This window comes from Podarcis tiliguerta, assembly GCF_965153285.1.
Source record: "Podarcis tiliguerta genome assembly, chromosome: 1".
Lineage (NCBI taxonomy): Eukaryota > Metazoa > Chordata > Lepidosauria > Squamata > Lacertidae > Podarcis > Podarcis tiliguerta.
In genome coordinates this window covers 53,389,748-53,408,297 of record NC_139534.1, presented here as the reverse complement: position 1 = coordinate 53,408,297, position 18,550 = coordinate 53,389,748, and the positions used below count along the sequence as shown (strand labels likewise).

The 18,550-nt window shown below is 45.3% G+C and overlaps 2 protein-coding genes across 2 annotated transcripts; one reads left to right on the top strand and one right to left on the bottom strand.

Annotated features, from left to right (window-relative positions):
• The first annotated feature begins 1,835 nt into the window (after positions 1 to 1,835).
• On the top strand, positions 1,836 to 9,540 carry GPX2 (glutathione peroxidase 2). Its single transcript, XM_083444598.1, has 2 exons — positions 1,836 to 2,112; positions 4,683 to 9,540. The coding sequence occupies exons 1-2, from the start codon at positions 1,891 to 1,893 to the stop codon at positions 5,031 to 5,033; spliced, it is 573 nt and encodes a 190-aa protein (XP_083300724.1). The 5' UTR covers positions 1,836 to 1,890; the 3' UTR covers positions 5,034 to 9,540.
• CHURC1 (churchill domain containing 1) lies at positions 8,453 to 15,319 on the bottom strand. The gene is made up of 4 exons (XM_083444537.1): positions 15,144 to 15,319; positions 13,587 to 13,722; positions 12,213 to 12,283; positions 8,453 to 9,703 (listed from the first exon to the last, which is right to left on the bottom strand). The coding sequence occupies exons 1-4, from the start codon at positions 15,180 to 15,182 to the stop codon at positions 9,611 to 9,613; spliced, it is 339 nt and encodes a 112-aa protein (XP_083300663.1). The 5' UTR covers positions 15,183 to 15,319; the 3' UTR covers positions 8,453 to 9,610.
• Between the last annotated feature and the right edge of the window lie 3,231 nt (positions 15,320 to 18,550).

Below are 18,550 nucleotides of genomic sequence, written 5' to 3'. Positions count from 1 at the left end.
GCACGTCTGTATTTTGGGATAATAAGTTTGTGGAGATATGGAGCCAGAGAATCAAAATGGAGAGGTGGAAAATGAACATACCAAGGGCAGAATTTCCTTATAGTGGCCCGGTTGTTCTGATGCTCGATATCTTTTAGACATTGACCAATTAGACTGTTTGCTTTAGTAGGGCCCATAGTGAGTAGGTGTTGTGGGGATAGGCCACAAGAGTGAAGTTTTTAATGGACGGTTTTAAGCCAGGCACTTTTATGGGAGTCTTGAAGTACTAGGGATAGTAAACTGGGGGGATTTGAGTTTAGGCAGAGCCATAAATTAAGAGTTCTTTGCCAAGTCCGGACATGACTAAACGACTAAACAACAACAAAATCCCCTGCTTACTAGGGGCTACCACCCCACATTTTGTTCAAAAAATTGCTTTGCAGAGGTAACTACCATAGAGTTGGCAACGTAGCAAGCTCCTGGGGTGGGTGGGTGTGCCCTGCAGCTAGGCCCCCCAGGGGGGTGGGGCAAGCCGCCAGAACTGTGTCCCTCCCAGCGCCCTCCACCTGGAGGGCTGCGCAGTGTGCATGCACCAGCCCACCACCGCCTGCGAAAACAGGCAGCTCTGATGTCCTGCAGTCACTCACAGTCACCCTCCTGCTGGAGGGCAACTGAGAGGGAGGTGGCAGGCGGATGCTAGCCCCACGCTGCTTTTTCACTCCCAGGAGAGACGCCATGGCTTGGGCACACTGCAGGCCCAGCCCTGATCCCGGTGCCAGTGCGTGCCAGTTGCATCCTTCTCAGCCGCCATTTGGAGGCTGGGGGGGGGGGGGAGACACAGCAGCTCAGCGCACTAAGAGCCCAGCCCCAGGCTGTGCTGCTTTTGGGAGCAGTGCACCGGGCTCTGGGGTGCCTGGACTTGCGCTTCCCCCTAGGATCTGGCATGCCACCCCCAATGTAAGTGCCACCCGGGATTCCCTGCCCCCTAGCTACGCTAGTTATCAAAATTTCCAAAAGGGTCCGTGGCTTGGCTTTTGAAAAATAGGAGGTCCATAGCAATTAGCTAATTGGGAACCACTGCTCTTAATGCAGACACTACTCAAAACACACACACACACTACACCTCAGTGGACATGAAATGCTCATAGGCTGTTGGGGGCGGGGATGGAAAACTGTGGGAGAGATGGAGCATCTGGAACCCAGAAGAGAAGCACTCCACGCAGCAACACTTTGTTGCAGATTCAACAGGAAACAGTTCTCGGGCCCTGCTATAAATGGTTCAAAACAGCAGCAGTTTCTTCCAACACACCAATTTTTCATACCAATTCCGGCTCTGATATCGTACTGCAAATGTGCCTCCACTGGGCTCCACAGAGAAATTTGCAGGATGAACTTAGGCAGTACCAAGCTTATATAGTTTTGCCCAGCCTAACTATTTCCTGACCTCTGTTAATGATCCCAAAGTGCTACTACAAAAGCAACAAGCCACTGCATTTTCAATTCTTGCCCTCCCAGCCCAGGCTGCAATGCTAAGCATGTTTCCGAGGGAATAAGTTCTACTGAGCACAGTGGGACTTACTCCTGAGGATCACACTGGCATTCTCCGACTCAAGCTCCTTTGTCTTAAGCAACATGAATTATTGAGAGCTGGCCTAAGTATCACCGTGGCTTGGATATCCTTCCTCAGCTACCTGCTTGCAATGGAACACACCGTGGCCTGACCTGCGCCTTTTGTTCCGAATCAGTAAAGAGCTGGATCGATAACAGGCAATGGCTCCACTTTCTGCCCATCCCAGCAGGACCCAGGTGCAGCCAATCGCATGAACCCACAAAGGAGCATTTTAAGCAAGTCACTGTATCTGCAAGGGGCTCACTGCTGTCCTGTTGCTGCTGTCCGTGGTCCTTGCAGCCATGACTCCCATAGCCAAATCTTTCTACGATCTCAACGCCACCGACCTCCAAGGGGAGAAGGTGGATTTCAACAACTTCAGAGGGAGGGTGGTCTTGATAGAAAATGTGGCCTCCCTCTGAGGCACGACGGTGAGGGATTACACCCAGATGAACCAGCTGCAGAGCAAATACCCTCGACGGTTGGTTGTGCTGGGTTTCCCTTGCAACCAGTTTGGCTACCAGGTAAGTGACCTGGTTCATTCTCTCTTTGGCCAGCCTTTATTGGCAAAAGATGGCTCCATAACTCAGCCTTATACAAAGTCAGACCATCTGTCTCAGTATTGTTGACACTGACTGGTGGCACGGCGGCAGTCCAAATCTTTAGACAGGTGTTTCCCAGCCCTACCTGGAGCTGCCGGGGATTGAACCTGGGACCTTTTGCATGCAAAGCAGACGCTCTTCCGCTGAGCTACAGCTCCCCCATCAAGTAAGCCCATTCTCTTCAATACCCTATCATCATTCCTTTGTGGATCCTATGTGCACTTGCTTGAGAAGTGAGGGATTGCAGCCCCTATTAACTTAATGGAGCTTTGCTCCCACGCAGGAGGGTCAAGCTGCATGTGTATCGTGTAGGAGGGATAATTTTACTTATCTGAAAGACTCCTGGACTGTGACTTCTGAATAACTGTTCAATCCTGCAGGATTCTCAGGAGAAGAGAGAAGCAAAGTGCCAGGTGAATAAAATTCAAATACATTGTTCAGCAACAGTTCAATTGCTATAAATTGACACTTATTCTGGCTCTTCTGTTAAGAAGAAATTTAGCATATTTACGACCCTATAATATTGCCACTTTTAAAGGCATCACAAAGGCTCCATTTGGAGCAAAAATGTAGAAATTTATAAGAGAATGTCTGTGTACACATCATACATTTAAAGCACATGACTTCTCCCAAAGAATCCTGGGAACTGTAGTTTGTTAAAGGTTTGGGGAAGTGTAGCTCTGCCAGAGGAAACTTTGGATCACTCCTTGATTCCAGAGAAAGCCATTATTATCTATGCCAGTTACACTGTTTTTACTATTCCTATTATTATTTCATTTATGACACTCCACCCACCCTACAGTGGTGGTGGTGTTAAAAACAGTTTAAACTTACTATTACAAAAAATGCAATCATAAAAACTAATAAAAAGTAACAAAAGCTCATACAATTGCTTATGTTATATTTAGATTTCCAATCTTTCTGCATTATAAATATTAGAGGCCATTTTCTTTTTTAAAAAAAGGGGGGGGGGGAGATGCTTGATTCAAGAAAGTGTATACCATCCGAATATTGACTTATACTTTCTTCTGCTATCAACTTAGATACACTGATTATTATTTTTTTACTTTAGCTTTTTAGTTTTTTTGAGCTGCTTCATTATAGGTATCTATTTTTTCACTAGGGATCAGTCAGGAGTTTAATTCAGTCACCGTTTGTGATCCTGACACTACTTGCATCAGTTTCTGAGCTTGCCCTTAATCCATACGAAGATTTCTGTTGCCCATCATGCCAGGTGCCCAGAAAGGAAATTACTCGTCACCACTTGTTTGTTCTGGGATAAACTTTGCTTTGCTAGCAGTAATGCATGGGCTTTGCGCTAGCACACATGACTTTGTCCCTTTCACTGCAGGCAGCAGAGGAGGTGGTAGAAGTAGCACTCATCAGTCTAGGAGCCAGCTATGAGGATTTTGTAAGGATGTTTGCAGACATGGGAGCAATTTGCAACAGGACTGTTTGTCTCGCCAAGGCTGCTGCTACTTGAGTGTAAATCCCCCCTGAGCAAGGAGTTCCTGCTGAGTAAACAGGCACAGGATTGCTCTATAAATTGTAAAGCGGCAGACAAACCCAATATAGGTAGCCCTGATTAGAATAACAGAACTGAGAAAGACCTACGGTCATTGCCAGTCCACACTCTTAAACTGTCTCTGTGCTGTCTCCAGCAGGCAGCTCCTTCCTCAGTGCCAAACACTGAACACAAAGGACCTGAATATAAAACAAATGCCATTGGCCAGCCTACCCAAGGAGAAAATATTCTTGGCACTGAACCACAAATGCACCGCACTTACTTCCAGTTGTGGAAACCTAACACCCTAGAATAGAGATAACAAGTTATTTTTTCCCAAGAGCCACAGTCACTCTTGGCCAGTCATCTGGTGGCCTCATGCTGCAAAGGAGCAAGCCTCTCCTCTCTCACACACGCAACCCACACTCCTCGCCACCCCAGATAGGATCCAAATAAGAAGGTTTGAAAACAAAAGATGTGTTCATAAGACTTTTAAAAATAAAAAACAAAGGTTCACTGCACGTAGCACTTGACAGAATCCAGCCAACTTTAGAGTCAGTATTCTACAATTCCAGAAATACTTCTAGAGTCTAGCAGCATCTGTGGGAGGGGGATACTGCAATATGCTAAAAGAACAGGAAAACCATCCCACTGGTCAAAATGAAGATGATTCGAAACCAGTTATTGCTTATAAACACATATAGGAAACTCTTGCCTTGAAAGCAATGAGAGTCCTTGTTTCTCACATCTGTTCTAGGGAGCCAGCCTCAGAATGTTGTGCAATATCCTCTTGTATGAGCTTCAGCCCCTGCAAGGAAGACACTTTCACATAAGTCAAACCAGCCATGCATTTGAGCATAGCAGGTACCAAAGCAAGATTGTGTCCAAAGTGCTCTGCTGGTGCTGCTAAGCGCAGCAGGGAATAGACTGAGCTTGACCTGTACAGGGCACCCCAATGCTCATTGTGCTTCCCGCTTCTCTCCATCAGGAGAACTGCACAAATGAAGAGATCCTCAACAGCCTGAAGTATGTGCGGCCTGGGTCCGGATTCGAACCCAACTTTACCCTTTGCCAGAAATGCGAGGTGAACGGCAAGAACACCCACTCCGTTTTTGCCTACTTGAAGGACAAACTTCCTTATCCAGATGACAACCCTTCCTGTTTCATGATGGAACCCAAGTTCATCATTTGGAGCCCGGTGCACCGCCATGACATCTCCTGGAACTTTGAGAAGTTCCTGGTGGGGCCCGAAGGCGAGCCTTTCAAGCGCTACAGCCCCCGATTCCTCACCACCAACATCGAGCCCGACATCCAGCGCCTCCTGAAGCTTGCCAAATAAGAGGAGAACAAGCATCCCCAAGATTATTCCAGTGGAGACTGGTCCATTAGGGCAACCTCTGCCTGCCCTCACCTTATTTCTTACAAATGCCCTGGGACGTGGCACAGCCTGTCAGCTTCCTCCTCTTCCTTCTCCGTTTTGCTCTTGTAGAACTCAGAAGGAAGGAGGCTAAACTAGAGTTAGTGGGCTCTGTCTGTCATTGGACCTGGCCCCACTTACTGTCCCCAATGGGCACCAGCCACCACTGGATTATTCTAAGTGTCTTGATGGAGCAAGGCGGGTCATAAGAATGGCTTGACGTTCACTGCGCTGTGATCATGGGTGTCTCCTCCCTGCCCACCTGTAGAAAAAAAAACCACGCCCCAACTCCCTCACCTTCTTTCTGAGTGTATCAGGTGCTTCCTCCTAGCTCCTGACAGAGCCAACATCAGACTTTTACTGAGTGACGGTGCCCTCCTAAAGCTCAACGGAGGGGGCCCGAAAGGTGTAAAGGTGCTGATCCCCTGGCCCTTGCTTGCTGGGCACCCCTTGTTTCATGAGTCCAATAAATGAGTTGATGAATCCCCCCTTGTTTTCTTATCACACACCTCTAAAATGGTTGCTTTTGCTTCCTAGGCTGAAAAAGCCAAAAACCTCGTCTCTTTCCCATTTCTGGCCTTCAATGTCCTTTTTATTCCCATTTCCCATAAATCGTGGCATTAAACAAAGCAGTATGTGTACAAGACCAGGCCGAATCACCGGGGGCCATTTATTAGCTTAATATTTCTGTCCTTCCACATCCCCCAAAGGCGCCAACCCTTCAACGAGGCTTGAAAAATGACCCTAAACTCTGCTAGGTAAAAGCATTCCCTGCTACAATTCATCCCCCCCCCCCCCGCCCCATGAAAGTATAGACTTAACAAATATGACTTGCAGTATTCTATCAGGCCCCTTTGTCTTAAGATATTGGGACTATACCTAGTTAGAAAATTTACATGCTGCCCCAGCTCCATGCAGGAAGTATTAAAATGCCCAGCTTTGTTAACACATATTGCTAGTGCAGCGCAAATAAATTGGGCTTTGCTACTAAGCAAAGTAAATCATAATACCAGTTGCTGGAAACCGCAGGAGAGGAGAGTAATCTGGTGCTCAGCTCCTGCTTATGGGCTTTCCATAAGCATCTGGTTGGCACTGTGAGATCAGAAGGCTAGACTCGATCCAGAAAGCTCTTCTTATGTTCTGATACTCAATGCAAGCGGAAGAAGCTCTTCCTAATCTAGGGGAAAATCAGGCAATTAAGATTCTAATTTTATGGAATCGACCACCTCCACTTCTGATTATATCACTTTCAGCGGTACCAAACCTCCTGCTTCTGCTTTTGTCTTGCCAGCTGAACTCAGGTGAGCCATTTATGTCGCTATTTTTCTTTATATGCTTCTCCTGCTCACATCCAACTCATTGGAACCTGCTCTACTCTTTACCATACTCTTATGCACATCTCAGGACACATCCAGAAGCCTCTTCCATCTCATAAAAGAATTTATATCATAGTTTACTCTTTGTTTAACCTAGGGCAAATAAAATGCAAAATGCCCCAATCTGGGATTTCGGTTTGAGGGGCATGCACCTGGCACCCACTGCAGAAAAGCTGACCTGGTCTCATGAATTCTGCAGGCGGATGAAATGTCTGCAGTTCTGTTTATCATTCCTCCTCCACCACCACCCGCTTTCATCTGACAGTGGCAGACTGCAGCACTCCCCGTCGCTGGCACTCTGTCCAACCAGCCAGGGAGAACTGGCCACAAAGGTAAAGCAGAATTGTGGGCTGCCAAATGACTCCAAAAACTGTCAAGGTGAATGGGAGGGCACAAAGCAGGTGTAAAAAGGAGACGTCTGAGTTAGGAAATGGTAAACCTATGTCTTGACAAAATGCCTTTTGCTTAAGGGAGGCTAGTCTGATGTATGCCAGAGATGCACAGGAGATTTAATTGCTGAGATTCATTGTGATCATTTTAAATGATAAGCCCTCCTTCCCTGCACCTGGGCTTGCCACATCACAAACTACATTCCCAGTCTCTATATGCATGCCCCGCTTATTCAGTAAACTTCTCTTAAAGATCATGGGGAGCCTAATGCAGCTCCAGCGGCTGTCCTTTCACCCTCACGAAGAGACACATTAGCAAAGTTTTGACTAGAGAGAGCAGAAGGAACGATAGAACAAAGTAGAGATGCCCCCCCCCGCCACGATACAGCTTTCTGCAGGTATCTTAATATGCTGTGTGGAACAAGGCCAGCTTTTGCAAACTGGGTCAGCTGTACAATGCGACGTGACTTCCATTCAAAGCAAGGCCTGCTCTTAACGGGAGTCACATTGCCAGATGGATGAAGAGGGAGATTCAACGCTCGCCATGTCCTGCCGCTGTCCACCTGTATGACCCTGGGAGAGTCTACGCTCTTCAGGTATTGTAGAGCCATAAAAAGCAATAATAAAAGCATGCTGTGGACCAAAGAAAGGATGGGCATTTTGCACCTCAACACAGCCCCTGTTCTTTGCAGGGTCGTTATTTCCAATGCATCCCTTACGCTGTTAATTGAATGAGGTGGCTGCTGTAGTTTTCTCCGTGCACTTCAGAATATCAAGGCCTGTTTACTGTATTTACAGCACCGTCTTTCATGGCAAGTCCTTCAGCAGGAATGAGGAGACTGGGACCAGCCGCTACCACATTTTTGACTGGCTGCAATACAAAGACTTTCCCCTGAAGTGCTTAAAGTGCAAGAGGAAAGAAACACAGACATCTAATGAGTCAGGTCCTGTTAGACCCCTCCCCCCTTTTAGTCTAAAATATAAATAAATCTATGAAGCTCATTACAGGCTCCATTTAGTCAGGCCTTCCAGGAATTAAAATCAATACAAGTCCAAGAAACAAACACTAAGTGGCAAGAACAGAGGGTTTCCTTCAGAGCAAGGAGAGCAATGTGCAATTCTGCTAAAGGAAGTGCTGGCTAGTGTAACACTTTATTAAAAAATGGGACAGATTTTTAAAAAAGTTCCACATGCAGGAGCCAGCACAAAAGTCCTGCTAGCACAACAAGGCTTCTACACCTCCCTTCCCCAAAATCAGCAATGTGAGGTTGGGAGAACCACCAGAACAGTACACAGGAAAAGAGAGGGGATTGTTTGATCTGTCAAGCAAAAAATGCTTGTGCTGATGCGATAATCCTAATAGCACAAGGTTCAATCCCACGCAATGGGTGCAGCCCAGGCTCGTTTGCCTCATTTATTTCAATAGGACAGAAGCATAAGCTGTATTGCACCTACTATGCTGTCCAACAAGATGGCTAAAACATGCTTTATTTTCGCCATGAAGCTTCTCAGTGTACCCTTGCGATTTTCTAGTGGGTCCGGTTAGCCATTTAGGAAAGAAATAATTCCAACACCATGGGTTTAAAGAAAGCTTTAATTCCAAATGCAAGAACTGTCTTGGGTGGATCACACCAAAGACCCATCTCATCAAGCACTAGCAGCCTTTGTCCCCAGAGTTGCTTGCTTTGAAATCAGTGGTTAAAATCAGCAGAGTTTTGAAAGGCTCAGTCCACTATCGTGATTCAAACTGGCATCCAATAGTTTTCAAACACAGACAAAAACCTGCTCCTTGATCTCAGAAACCACCGTGCAAAATTTGGTTTTGGTATCTTCGATGTCAAAATGCATAGCGAACAGAACAACTGTCCAGTACATTACACTTCCAAAATGGGCGATCCAGAGGCTGATACTCAAGAATTATCAGAAGCAGTGGCTGAAAAGTTACAGCACTTGGCTTTGTTCCTGAAGGGTAACTTCACATCTTACTCAGCCTCACACCAGATCCTCCCCACTCCCCGCCTAATTTCACAGCCCAACCAAAGCCAGGTAGAACTAGACAAGGACCACAGGGTGGTACTGACTTAGGACAGAACTGTAAACTAAAACACTAACATGCTTCAGGTGTTAAGCGTGGGGAACCTTTGGCCTGCCAAATGTTGCTGAGCTACAATTCCCATCAGCCCCATCTAGCATGGCGAATGGCCAGAGATAATGGGAGTTGTAGTACAGCAACATCAGAAAGGCCAAAGGAACCCAACACCTCCCATACTTGAGCCAATTCACTAAATATATAACACTGATAAAGACTTTTCCTGACACTGAAAAAGAAATAATCTGGGCAGTTCTTACCCAGCAACTTTCTTTCCTGCTGAGGATTAATTTCTATTATCTCTCAGATGATGTTATCATTTCTGCATGAAGCCAACTGCAGAACAACCCCTCTCGGAATTATTATTTTTGTTTCTCCTACCAAAGCCAGCTGACAATGGGTCCTAAAAATTAGGCCCTAAAGCCAGCACAGAGGAAATGGGCTTCTTTATCACCTACAAGTTTAGGAAGCAGTATGTACCTATTGTGGAGAGGATGTAAGCAGCTTGTAACCTAAAAACATGGAGGAGGATTATATCACTTGACTCTACATGGACTGAACAGGAACCCCCTCCCCCCCAAAATCCATGTTTCATAACTTGCTGTTACAAAATTAACATGATACAATCAGCTAAAAACAAGAGGCTCAGAACAATGGAGTCATCAGATGAGGATCGTCTGGCAAGACACTGATAGAATCTTCTGCCCTGCCACAGAGCATGCACAGCATGGTGTATTCCTAAAACAAGAGACAAAACATACTTACGTTGGGAGGGTGAGAGAAAACACTTGCTGCCCATCACACAGGCCAGGCCCCATCAGGCTAATCTAGCATCTACCGAGTTGAAAACTACAATGGAAAGTCTCCAGGTCATCAAAGAAGGCTGCTGTTTTACAAACCAAGACCTTTAATGTGCAGTTTGCCCATGTCACATCATATTGAAGCCATGTTTGTTAGAACTTGCTTCTACATGAGCCAATACATCTTTTTCTTTTTTATTGTGAAGACATACCTGTACAATTCCAGCTGCTTAGAACCGGCGCGACACTATTAAAATGAAATGAAGTACTGGGTGTAGACTTTAGCATCAGAAAAACTTCAGATCTCATTTTTTTAAAACCTGTTTTCTTCTCCTTATGGTCACAAATACAATCTTTAAAATTTGCAGGCAATGCCAGAATAGGGGGGGGAGTAGACAAAAAAGCAGGCTTCTATATTTCCCTGCCCCTTCTCAGAATTATACCAGAGACCCAAGTATACAAAAAAGCAAGTACCGTATTTTTTGCTCTATAAGACGCACTTTTTTCCTCCTAAAAAGGGGAAATGTGAGCGCGTCTTATGGAACGAAGGATGCTGCGCAGAGAGGGAGAACTGCGAAGTGCCCCTTCAGCAACGCGCCTGACCTGCAAAGCGGGAAGAGGAACAGAAGGGGTTCTTTCTGTTCCTCCTCCAGCTTCGTTGAAGGGGCGCTTCACAGAGAGGGAGAGCTACGCAGCGCCCCTTCAGCAAAGCGCCTCTCCTGGCTTCTGCCTTAGCCACGCGCAGCCTCTTCTGGGCAGGGGACGCCTTCATCCTGCTGCCCAGGAGAGGCTGCACACAGCTATCCCAGAAGCCAGAACAGCCAGAGGCTATCCCAGAAGCCATATCCCTCTTGTTGTTCTGGCTTCTGGGATTCAGAATATTTTTTTTCTTGTTTTCCTCCTCCAAAATCTAGGTGCACTTTATGGTCTGGTGCGTCTTTTAGAGCGAAAAATACGGTATCTGCATATTTGCTTAACTGTTGCAAGAACTAGAGTGCAGAATTAAACAGTTCTTGACCCACAGTTCTATAATTTGTTTTTTAACCATGGAGAGCACACAGACACGGCAATGCAGAATAACTACAGAAACTGAACACAAGACTTTTCACTTAAAGCAAGGAGCCACAATGGAAGCTCCTTACGGGTCCCCACCAGATCTTCCAAGACTCTTTACAATCAGTGCTCTTTAATCTGCATCCTCCCCACTATGCCCACCCTTACCACTTCTGATCATATATTTTTATCATCTACTTTTTGTGACTGCATTTAAGAAAAAGAGAGAAATATGCCTATGTGAGAGGATTTTATTATAATGGAAACTGTGGTGGCTGTCACTGAGAGCAGCACGTACGGGTGGCGACCCAGGAGTAGTACTGGGTTGTGTAACCATCTAGTTGAAAATTTAATAAGCACTACCAATTGTGCATGAGTCATAAGGACTAATGAATTATCTGAGAGAATGTTAACGAAGATCCAATATCCACCCAGCAGAGGGAGACAGAGATACAACATTGTGTTCAGTCTGGGTAGTTGCACTCAGGAACATACAGCTCAGAAGCTGACCAACTTTTCTAAAGCCTGACTTTCAGTGTGGGTGCAGAGTGGGCCAGCACAGGAAACAAAAACCTTCTACTTTACCCCCTTGCTTTTCTTTCAACTGGTTGAGGGCTAGAAACTTGCATGTCTGCATATATAATGAAAGCAGAGTTTCTAAAAAGCAACAGTCTGTATTAGATGCTAAATACTGCTATGCACATCATGCAGAATGTAAGCAAGTATGCCATCTGCCATCGGCACACATTTTGAAAACACATTGTTTACATAAGCAAACAAAAGACAAAAAGGAAAAAATACAGCTATAAGAGGGGACGTGGACAGCAACAGCAATACGAACATAATGTAAAACATATGAACCACCACTGAACATGATGTAAAACATTAAGAGCTATCTTTATATTAGAGGCTATCAGCAAAGCAGCACCCACCCTCCATGCAAAACATAACTGACAAAGAAGTTTGGTAGTATCTGTTGGATAGTCTGTCATTTGATATGGACCTCTTAGTGCCTTGACATATTTCTCAAATGAAAGACTGTTAAAACCCACACAGAGAGAATGAATAACTGTAAGCAGTGTAGCAGCTGCAACATATTCTGCAGCTAGTACAACCCAGAAGCATATCAGGCAAATCACACATGGTCTTTAGATTCCCCCCACCCACCCACCCAAAGAGTTGGAAATTTTATATTACAACTATACACAACACAATTCTGTGCTTATGTATTCAAAATACATCCTGGTATGCTCAATGAGGCATACTCCCAGATATGTACGCACAGGACTGCAACCTTGGATCCCAATACTTCTTGCATCTTAGTGACACAGAAGCTTAAAACAAAAACAAGCAAACAAGGTACAGGAGACTAATGAATGTCACAAGCGTTTTACCTGGTAATCGTCCACTACACTGAAAGTATATTCGTGCCTGGCTATCACATGGTGACAGTTCTTACATACATCTGAAAGGAAAACCAATAGATTTAGAAAAGATCATTAGCCTGGATAGCAGGACCGCTTAGTGCTCTGAATCAATCATGCTCGTGCTCTGAATCAATCCCTTGTTTCAAAAAGATATTCACCCAGATAGACAGGAATCCAAAGGAAGACATTTGTTAGGCCTGCCACACACATAAGCATGTGGGGCGCACATCCATTATTTATGCTTTCTCATACTATGTTCACTTTGCTTTTTCTATCACTACCACTGTCCAAACTGACAGGAGAGAAGCTGCACATATGTAGCTACTGTAACAACACCTATCCAGCCAGAAACAGCCATTGTAGCAGCAGTAGCTACGAAAAAGGGGAGTAGGAACAGGAGAGGTGTACTGAGAAGTTGGAGGGGGAAGCAGCGCAGTTTGACACTTGGTTGCTCATTTTAAATTGTTTGAATAGTCAAGTGGCAAAATCCAAGAAGATACATCCAATCTTAGAATGATGTTCCAAAAGAACACGTTTCATTTCACTGCCACAGCTGCTGAACACGGTTGCTTTTCACAGCCTCTGCATTTAGGTGATTAATCTAATCGCAACTTAATCCTTTCACTGCCATCACAATTTTATGACAAATTTATTTAGAAAATTTTACATCTCTACATGACTTGAAGATGGCTAATTTGGTTTCTAAAGAGTGGCACTAGCCAGGTAAGACAAGAGAAATACTGGTTCGCTCATTCAATCATCACCCAAAGTTGCATGCATTACATTTCCAAGCAATGTCACTGAAGGGGGGGGGGAGTTATTGGGTTGTTGTTGTTTTTATTTTGATTATGTATTTTGTGGTTTTATATTTTGATTTTTATTCTGTAAATCGTCCTAAGACATGTGAGTATAGGGCAGTATATAAATTCAATAACGAAATATAAATAAGCAGCTTTCAAGCATGGTGAAAGAGATGGGGATAGAAACTATTCTTGGAAGCTACAGGAAATAAGTAAGAGGAGGGCTGGTAGCCAGAACGGCACTGCAAGAGCCAGATTTCCCCAAGAGCCAGATAGAAAGAAATGGGAACATAGGTTTTCTTTCAGCAGCAGGCACAATTCTGAGAGAATCTGGTTGTGTAGTTATGCTTACAACTGAAAAGGACTACCTCCATCAGCTGCAAAAAGTATCCTGGAGAGCACCGTGTCACAGTGGATCACTACCACCTATTTGAAAATGTAACCATCATAAAAAGTGCTTCTTCTGAACACAGGCTTCTGGGCATGAGCCTCTTAAGCCCTGAGCACGTCTGTACAGTTGGTAAAAGTTCAGCCTCCTTACGATCATAAGTGATAATTTCCTCTCCATCATCATCTTCTGCTACTTTGTTTGTTATCAACACGAAATCCTTTTTTTTACATTCAATGCAACCCACGTAGTTCATCAAATAGGACCCGTTCTCCAAGCAGGTGTTACCCTAAGACATTCAGAAGAACAAAATTATTATTGGGAAACCAATGCTCTCTTCTTATAAATGCTTCATTTAATTTTCAAATTATGCAATACATGGGAGTTCTGCAACTAGAACAAAATGCTTTAAAAATAAATTCAGCAATGGGGTTTTTTGATTCAGGGCTACACAGATTTCCATATATAAATCCCTTTGTTACTATTAGCTATTAGCAATGAAGGTGGAAACCTAACAGACACAATTTATATACTAGGTGTAAAATCTAGTTTTGCTCCGAAAGAGGATGTAAAAGTTAACAGCATGACTGAGCCTCTCCAGTTCTAATTTTAGGTTAACCACAAACATTTAGTGGTCTCAGGCAAGCCACTGTCTTTCAGTGCCAATGCCTGTCTGTTTCCCTCCAGCCATCCACATAGACCATATGGGGCTAGTAATACTGAATTACTTTACAAACATATTCTCAATTATCCTAACATAATATATGTAAATATATTCATAGACTATAACCTAAAATAAGGTTACCAGATGTCCCTGTTTCCCGGGGACAGTCCCCGGTTTTACAAATCACTCCCCTGACAAAATCCATCTATTTAGTAGGAAGTTGAAAAGTGTCCCCGGATTCATTGAAAAAAATCTGGTAACCTTAACCTAAAACCACTGTGTCACCTGTAAACCGCAACTCTAGACACTTACTGAGTTCAGCGGCGAGGCTTTTCTGGAATTTCAAAAGTTCTAAACCAGGCTCTCTCAAACTGGCACTCTCCAGATATTTGGGACTACAATTTCCATCATCCATGACCACTGGCCCTGTGGCTGGGGTGATGGCACACGGCTGGATAGGCTAACCTAGGGTTGTGCCTTCCTGCAGGAAACTGGGGTGCAGCCACCACCCAAAATACCGTCATTCAGTATTATGCACGAATATGATTAGTCGTTCTCAACGCAAATCCACCCACCTACTCTGAATCTGACTTCCTGCAGCTGCCTGGGGCATCGGATGTCCCAATTAAAAGCGAACAAATCATTACCAAGGTGAAGACACTGGGTGGGAACAGTGCAGCACCGAGGAGCGGGGCGCGGAACAGGCCTGACTTTGTAAGAAGTGGGTAGAGGTTAGGACTGTCGGCTGCAAGTCACACCTTTTGACCTGGAAGCCTCCGCTAAACCCCCGTGTGCGAGAGCGGACTGTAGCTGCCTAGTTCTAACGGGGCAGCACTTCCGACGGGCCCAGAGGTGAGGCCCGCCTTATATTAAGCCAATAAAGGAAGAATGGGGACACCCGAAGGCTTCATGGCAGCCTATAGAGTGGCGGGTGCCAAGCTGATCTGGAGCAAACTGGGGGCGGGTCATTCTCGTGAACCTGCGGAGAGAGGCGCCATTAAGGAGAGGGCGCCTGTTGCACGCCCCTACCTCCGCCCGCCCCTTACCCGCGACGGGTACTCGGTCTTCACGCAGCCCCCGCACATGTCGCCTCTGCAGCTGCTTCCTGGTTCTTCGCGTCCCCTGACGTCACACTCCACGCGAGAGACAAGAAGGAAACAAACGAGACTTCCTCGACCCGACTCCGAGCGTTCCTCTCTGTACAGGGCGCCTTGGAAGGGGGAGTCTGGGCTGTGGGCGGGGAGGCGGGGGTTGCAAGTACGCGGAGCTGAGGAGGAGATGAGGTCATCTTTCGGGCGAGGAACGTTCTGCGGTGCCTAGCGGTGGCGTCGGATGTCCCAATTAAAAGCGAACAAATCATGACCAAGCGGTGGCGTCTTAACAGCAGACCCAGATAGATAGATAGATAGATAGATAGATAGATAGATAGATAGATAGATAGATTTTCCCATGCGCCGCTCAGCCTTTTTGCGAACTATGTTTTCTTTACTACGCGCTCCTAACTCGATAAAAATACATACAGTGGTACCTCAGGTTAAGTACTTAATTCGTTCTGGAAGTCCGTACTTAACCTGAAACTGTTCTTAACCTGAAGCACCACTTTAGCTAATGGCGCCTCCTGCTGCTGCCGCGCCACCGGAGCACGATTTCTGTTCTCATCCTGAAGCAAAGTTCTTAACCTGAAGCACTATTTCTGGGTTAGCAGAGTCTGTAACCTGAAGCGTATGTAACCCGAGGTACCACTGTATAATGGAGCTTAAATGGGATCTGTATGTACTGCTGCAGATAAAATAACTCACTCGCCCAAGGCTTACGTATTTCTCATAGGTAACCACGGCGCGCGCCTCAGTGTTTTCCCTCTTCTGTAAAAAGGGATCTGGAGGAGGCTTTCAGTCACAAAACTGACATCAACAAATGGCAACATCTAGATAACTAACATCCCACGGCGGGTCTGTTGCTGATACGTTTAAGTCACCATGTCTTAAAAAAAAAAAAAAAGTCTTCAGAAAGTTGGCTCCAGTCCAGCACTAAACTGCTGAACGAGAATGTATCAGTTCATTCATTCTATCCAGTTCAGCCTTAACACGGACTCTGAGACAGCAATCCTATGCATTTACCTCAGAAAAAGTCCCACTGAACTCTGTGATGAATAGAAGATGATAGTTTTGCGATTCCCCTCACCAAAGGATACAGTACAACAGGGGTAGCCAACATAGTGCTCTTCAGATGTTGTTGAGACTACAGTTTCCATCGTCCCTGACCACTGGCTATGATGGTCAAGCTAGTGGGAATGGGAGTCCAACATAATCTGGTGTGTACCATGTTGACTAACACTGCAGTACCATATGCAGTGTGGTCCCTATATAATATGCACAACCAGCAATAAGACTCACAAAACATGTAAATATACAGTGGTACCTCGGGTTAAGAACTTAATTCGTTCTGAAGGTCTGTTCTTAACCTGAAACTGTTCTTAACCTGAGGTACCACTTTAGCTAATGGGGCCTCCCGCTGCTGCCGCACGATTTCTGTTCTCATCCTGAAGCAAAGTTCTTAACCCGAGGTACTATTTCTGGGTTAGCGAAGTCTATAACCTGAAGCATCTGTAACCTGAAGCGTCTGTAACCTGAGGTGCCACTGTACTTCAAAGAGCAAGCACATAAAAACAGGACAAATGGATAATAATACTTTGAGACTGTGCCAGTGACACTACACATAGCCTATTCATTCACAGGGGTGGTGGAGACATGCCCCCAGTGCACACCCCAGTATCACAACACACAAGATGGTGTGATGCCACAGTACCCCACTTTATCAACCCTAGTGCACAGCCTTCAATGACCCTACAACTGCCAGTCCCCAGGCATTCCTACACACGGGTTCAAATCCCCTTAACGCTCCTCACATGGCCACTGTTTTGCAAGCAAACCACAAAGAGGATATAGAAGAAGGTGCACAGAACAGCATCCACAGAGATTCCTGGATGGGATGCCTGCAAAGAGACCTCCCTGGGACAAGTATTCAAGTCCCACACAGGAAGTAAAGCACTCTTTGACAAGCAGCCAATGGGAGAGGCCAGGATACACAATGGCAGCCGCAGCTGTGGGGTTTGCTCCATAGGAGTAACCTATGGTCCACAAGCTGTATCTGCCCCCCCCCCAAAAAAAACCACCCCAACTATGTACACCATACATTTATAACTGAGTCAATGTGGCCCTGGCTCAGAAAAGGATAAAGCACAGATCTGGGAAGTAGGATATAAAAGTTTAATCCTGACCAGAAGAATATGGGTAACCTGCTCCCATTACCCTCTTCCACAGCCTCTTAAACAATGTGATACCAAGGCAAAAGAAGGGGCGCTCCCAGCACTCCAACTCATCATACTGCAAGCATCAAAGGCTAGCTCCCTAACTCTCCAACCACTGTAATCAGACCAGTGATGTAGCGTTGGTTGTCTGCACCCGGGGCAAGGCAAGTAATTTGCGCCCCCTAGAGTGAGTGAGCCAGGTAGGGGCAGAGAGCTGCGAGTGCGAGCACGCGCCCCCCCCAGATGTTGCACCCGGTGCGCCCGGCCCCCCCTGCACCTCCCACGCTACGCCACTGAATCAGACACGTTATGAGGCATTTGTCTCCATGCACACTCCCAATACCCAAGCAACATTACCAGGCTCAGAGAAGATTCAGGAGAAGCCATGGTCTGGTAGCCTGCTTATCATTTACATACTTTCTATTTATCATATTTTTACCTCAACTTTTAGACAATTATTGTCTCTCAAATTGGCTTTAATTCATTTAAAAGAGAGAGCTAGAGAATGTCCCTGTCATCAGGCTTACAAACTAAAGTCGCTTCCAAATGATATATCCATTGAGCATTCATCTGGACTTATTTAGGGGTAGATTAGATTTATTGAGAAATCATTCCAATTTATTTATGGGAACTTAATATGAGGTTGCATCATGCAAATGTTATCCCACAGAAAATTACTTCATGAGCCCAATTGGGACTTCTGGTGGGCCAAGTTTAGCCCTGGGCTGGCAGTTCCTACCCCTGTGGTAGACCTACTGCACAGGTCTTACTTCCAGGGAAACATAATCCAGGCATAATAAAATTTAACACCTGCCTCGGTTAGCTTTTCAGGTTTGTATTACAAAATGTCTGTTTCATAAATACCAATACTGAAAAAAATGAAGGTGGTTAACTTTGTGCTCTTCTTCTGAAAACCTACTATCTTATTCCCAGTTTCCCCCACCCCTGCTTTTAATTACCTTTCTCCCACACATTGTTTGAGTGTTAGTTTAAGTGGAGTTTCCTGGAGCAATTGCAGTGCTTCAGCCAGAGCTGTTGTCTGCTGATGAGTTTCACAGAGTTTGGCTAATAGACATTCACTGCCAGATGTTAATTAAGCAAAAACAAGTCAAGCAAATAAAAATGCTGAGATTTTAGGCTTCCAAA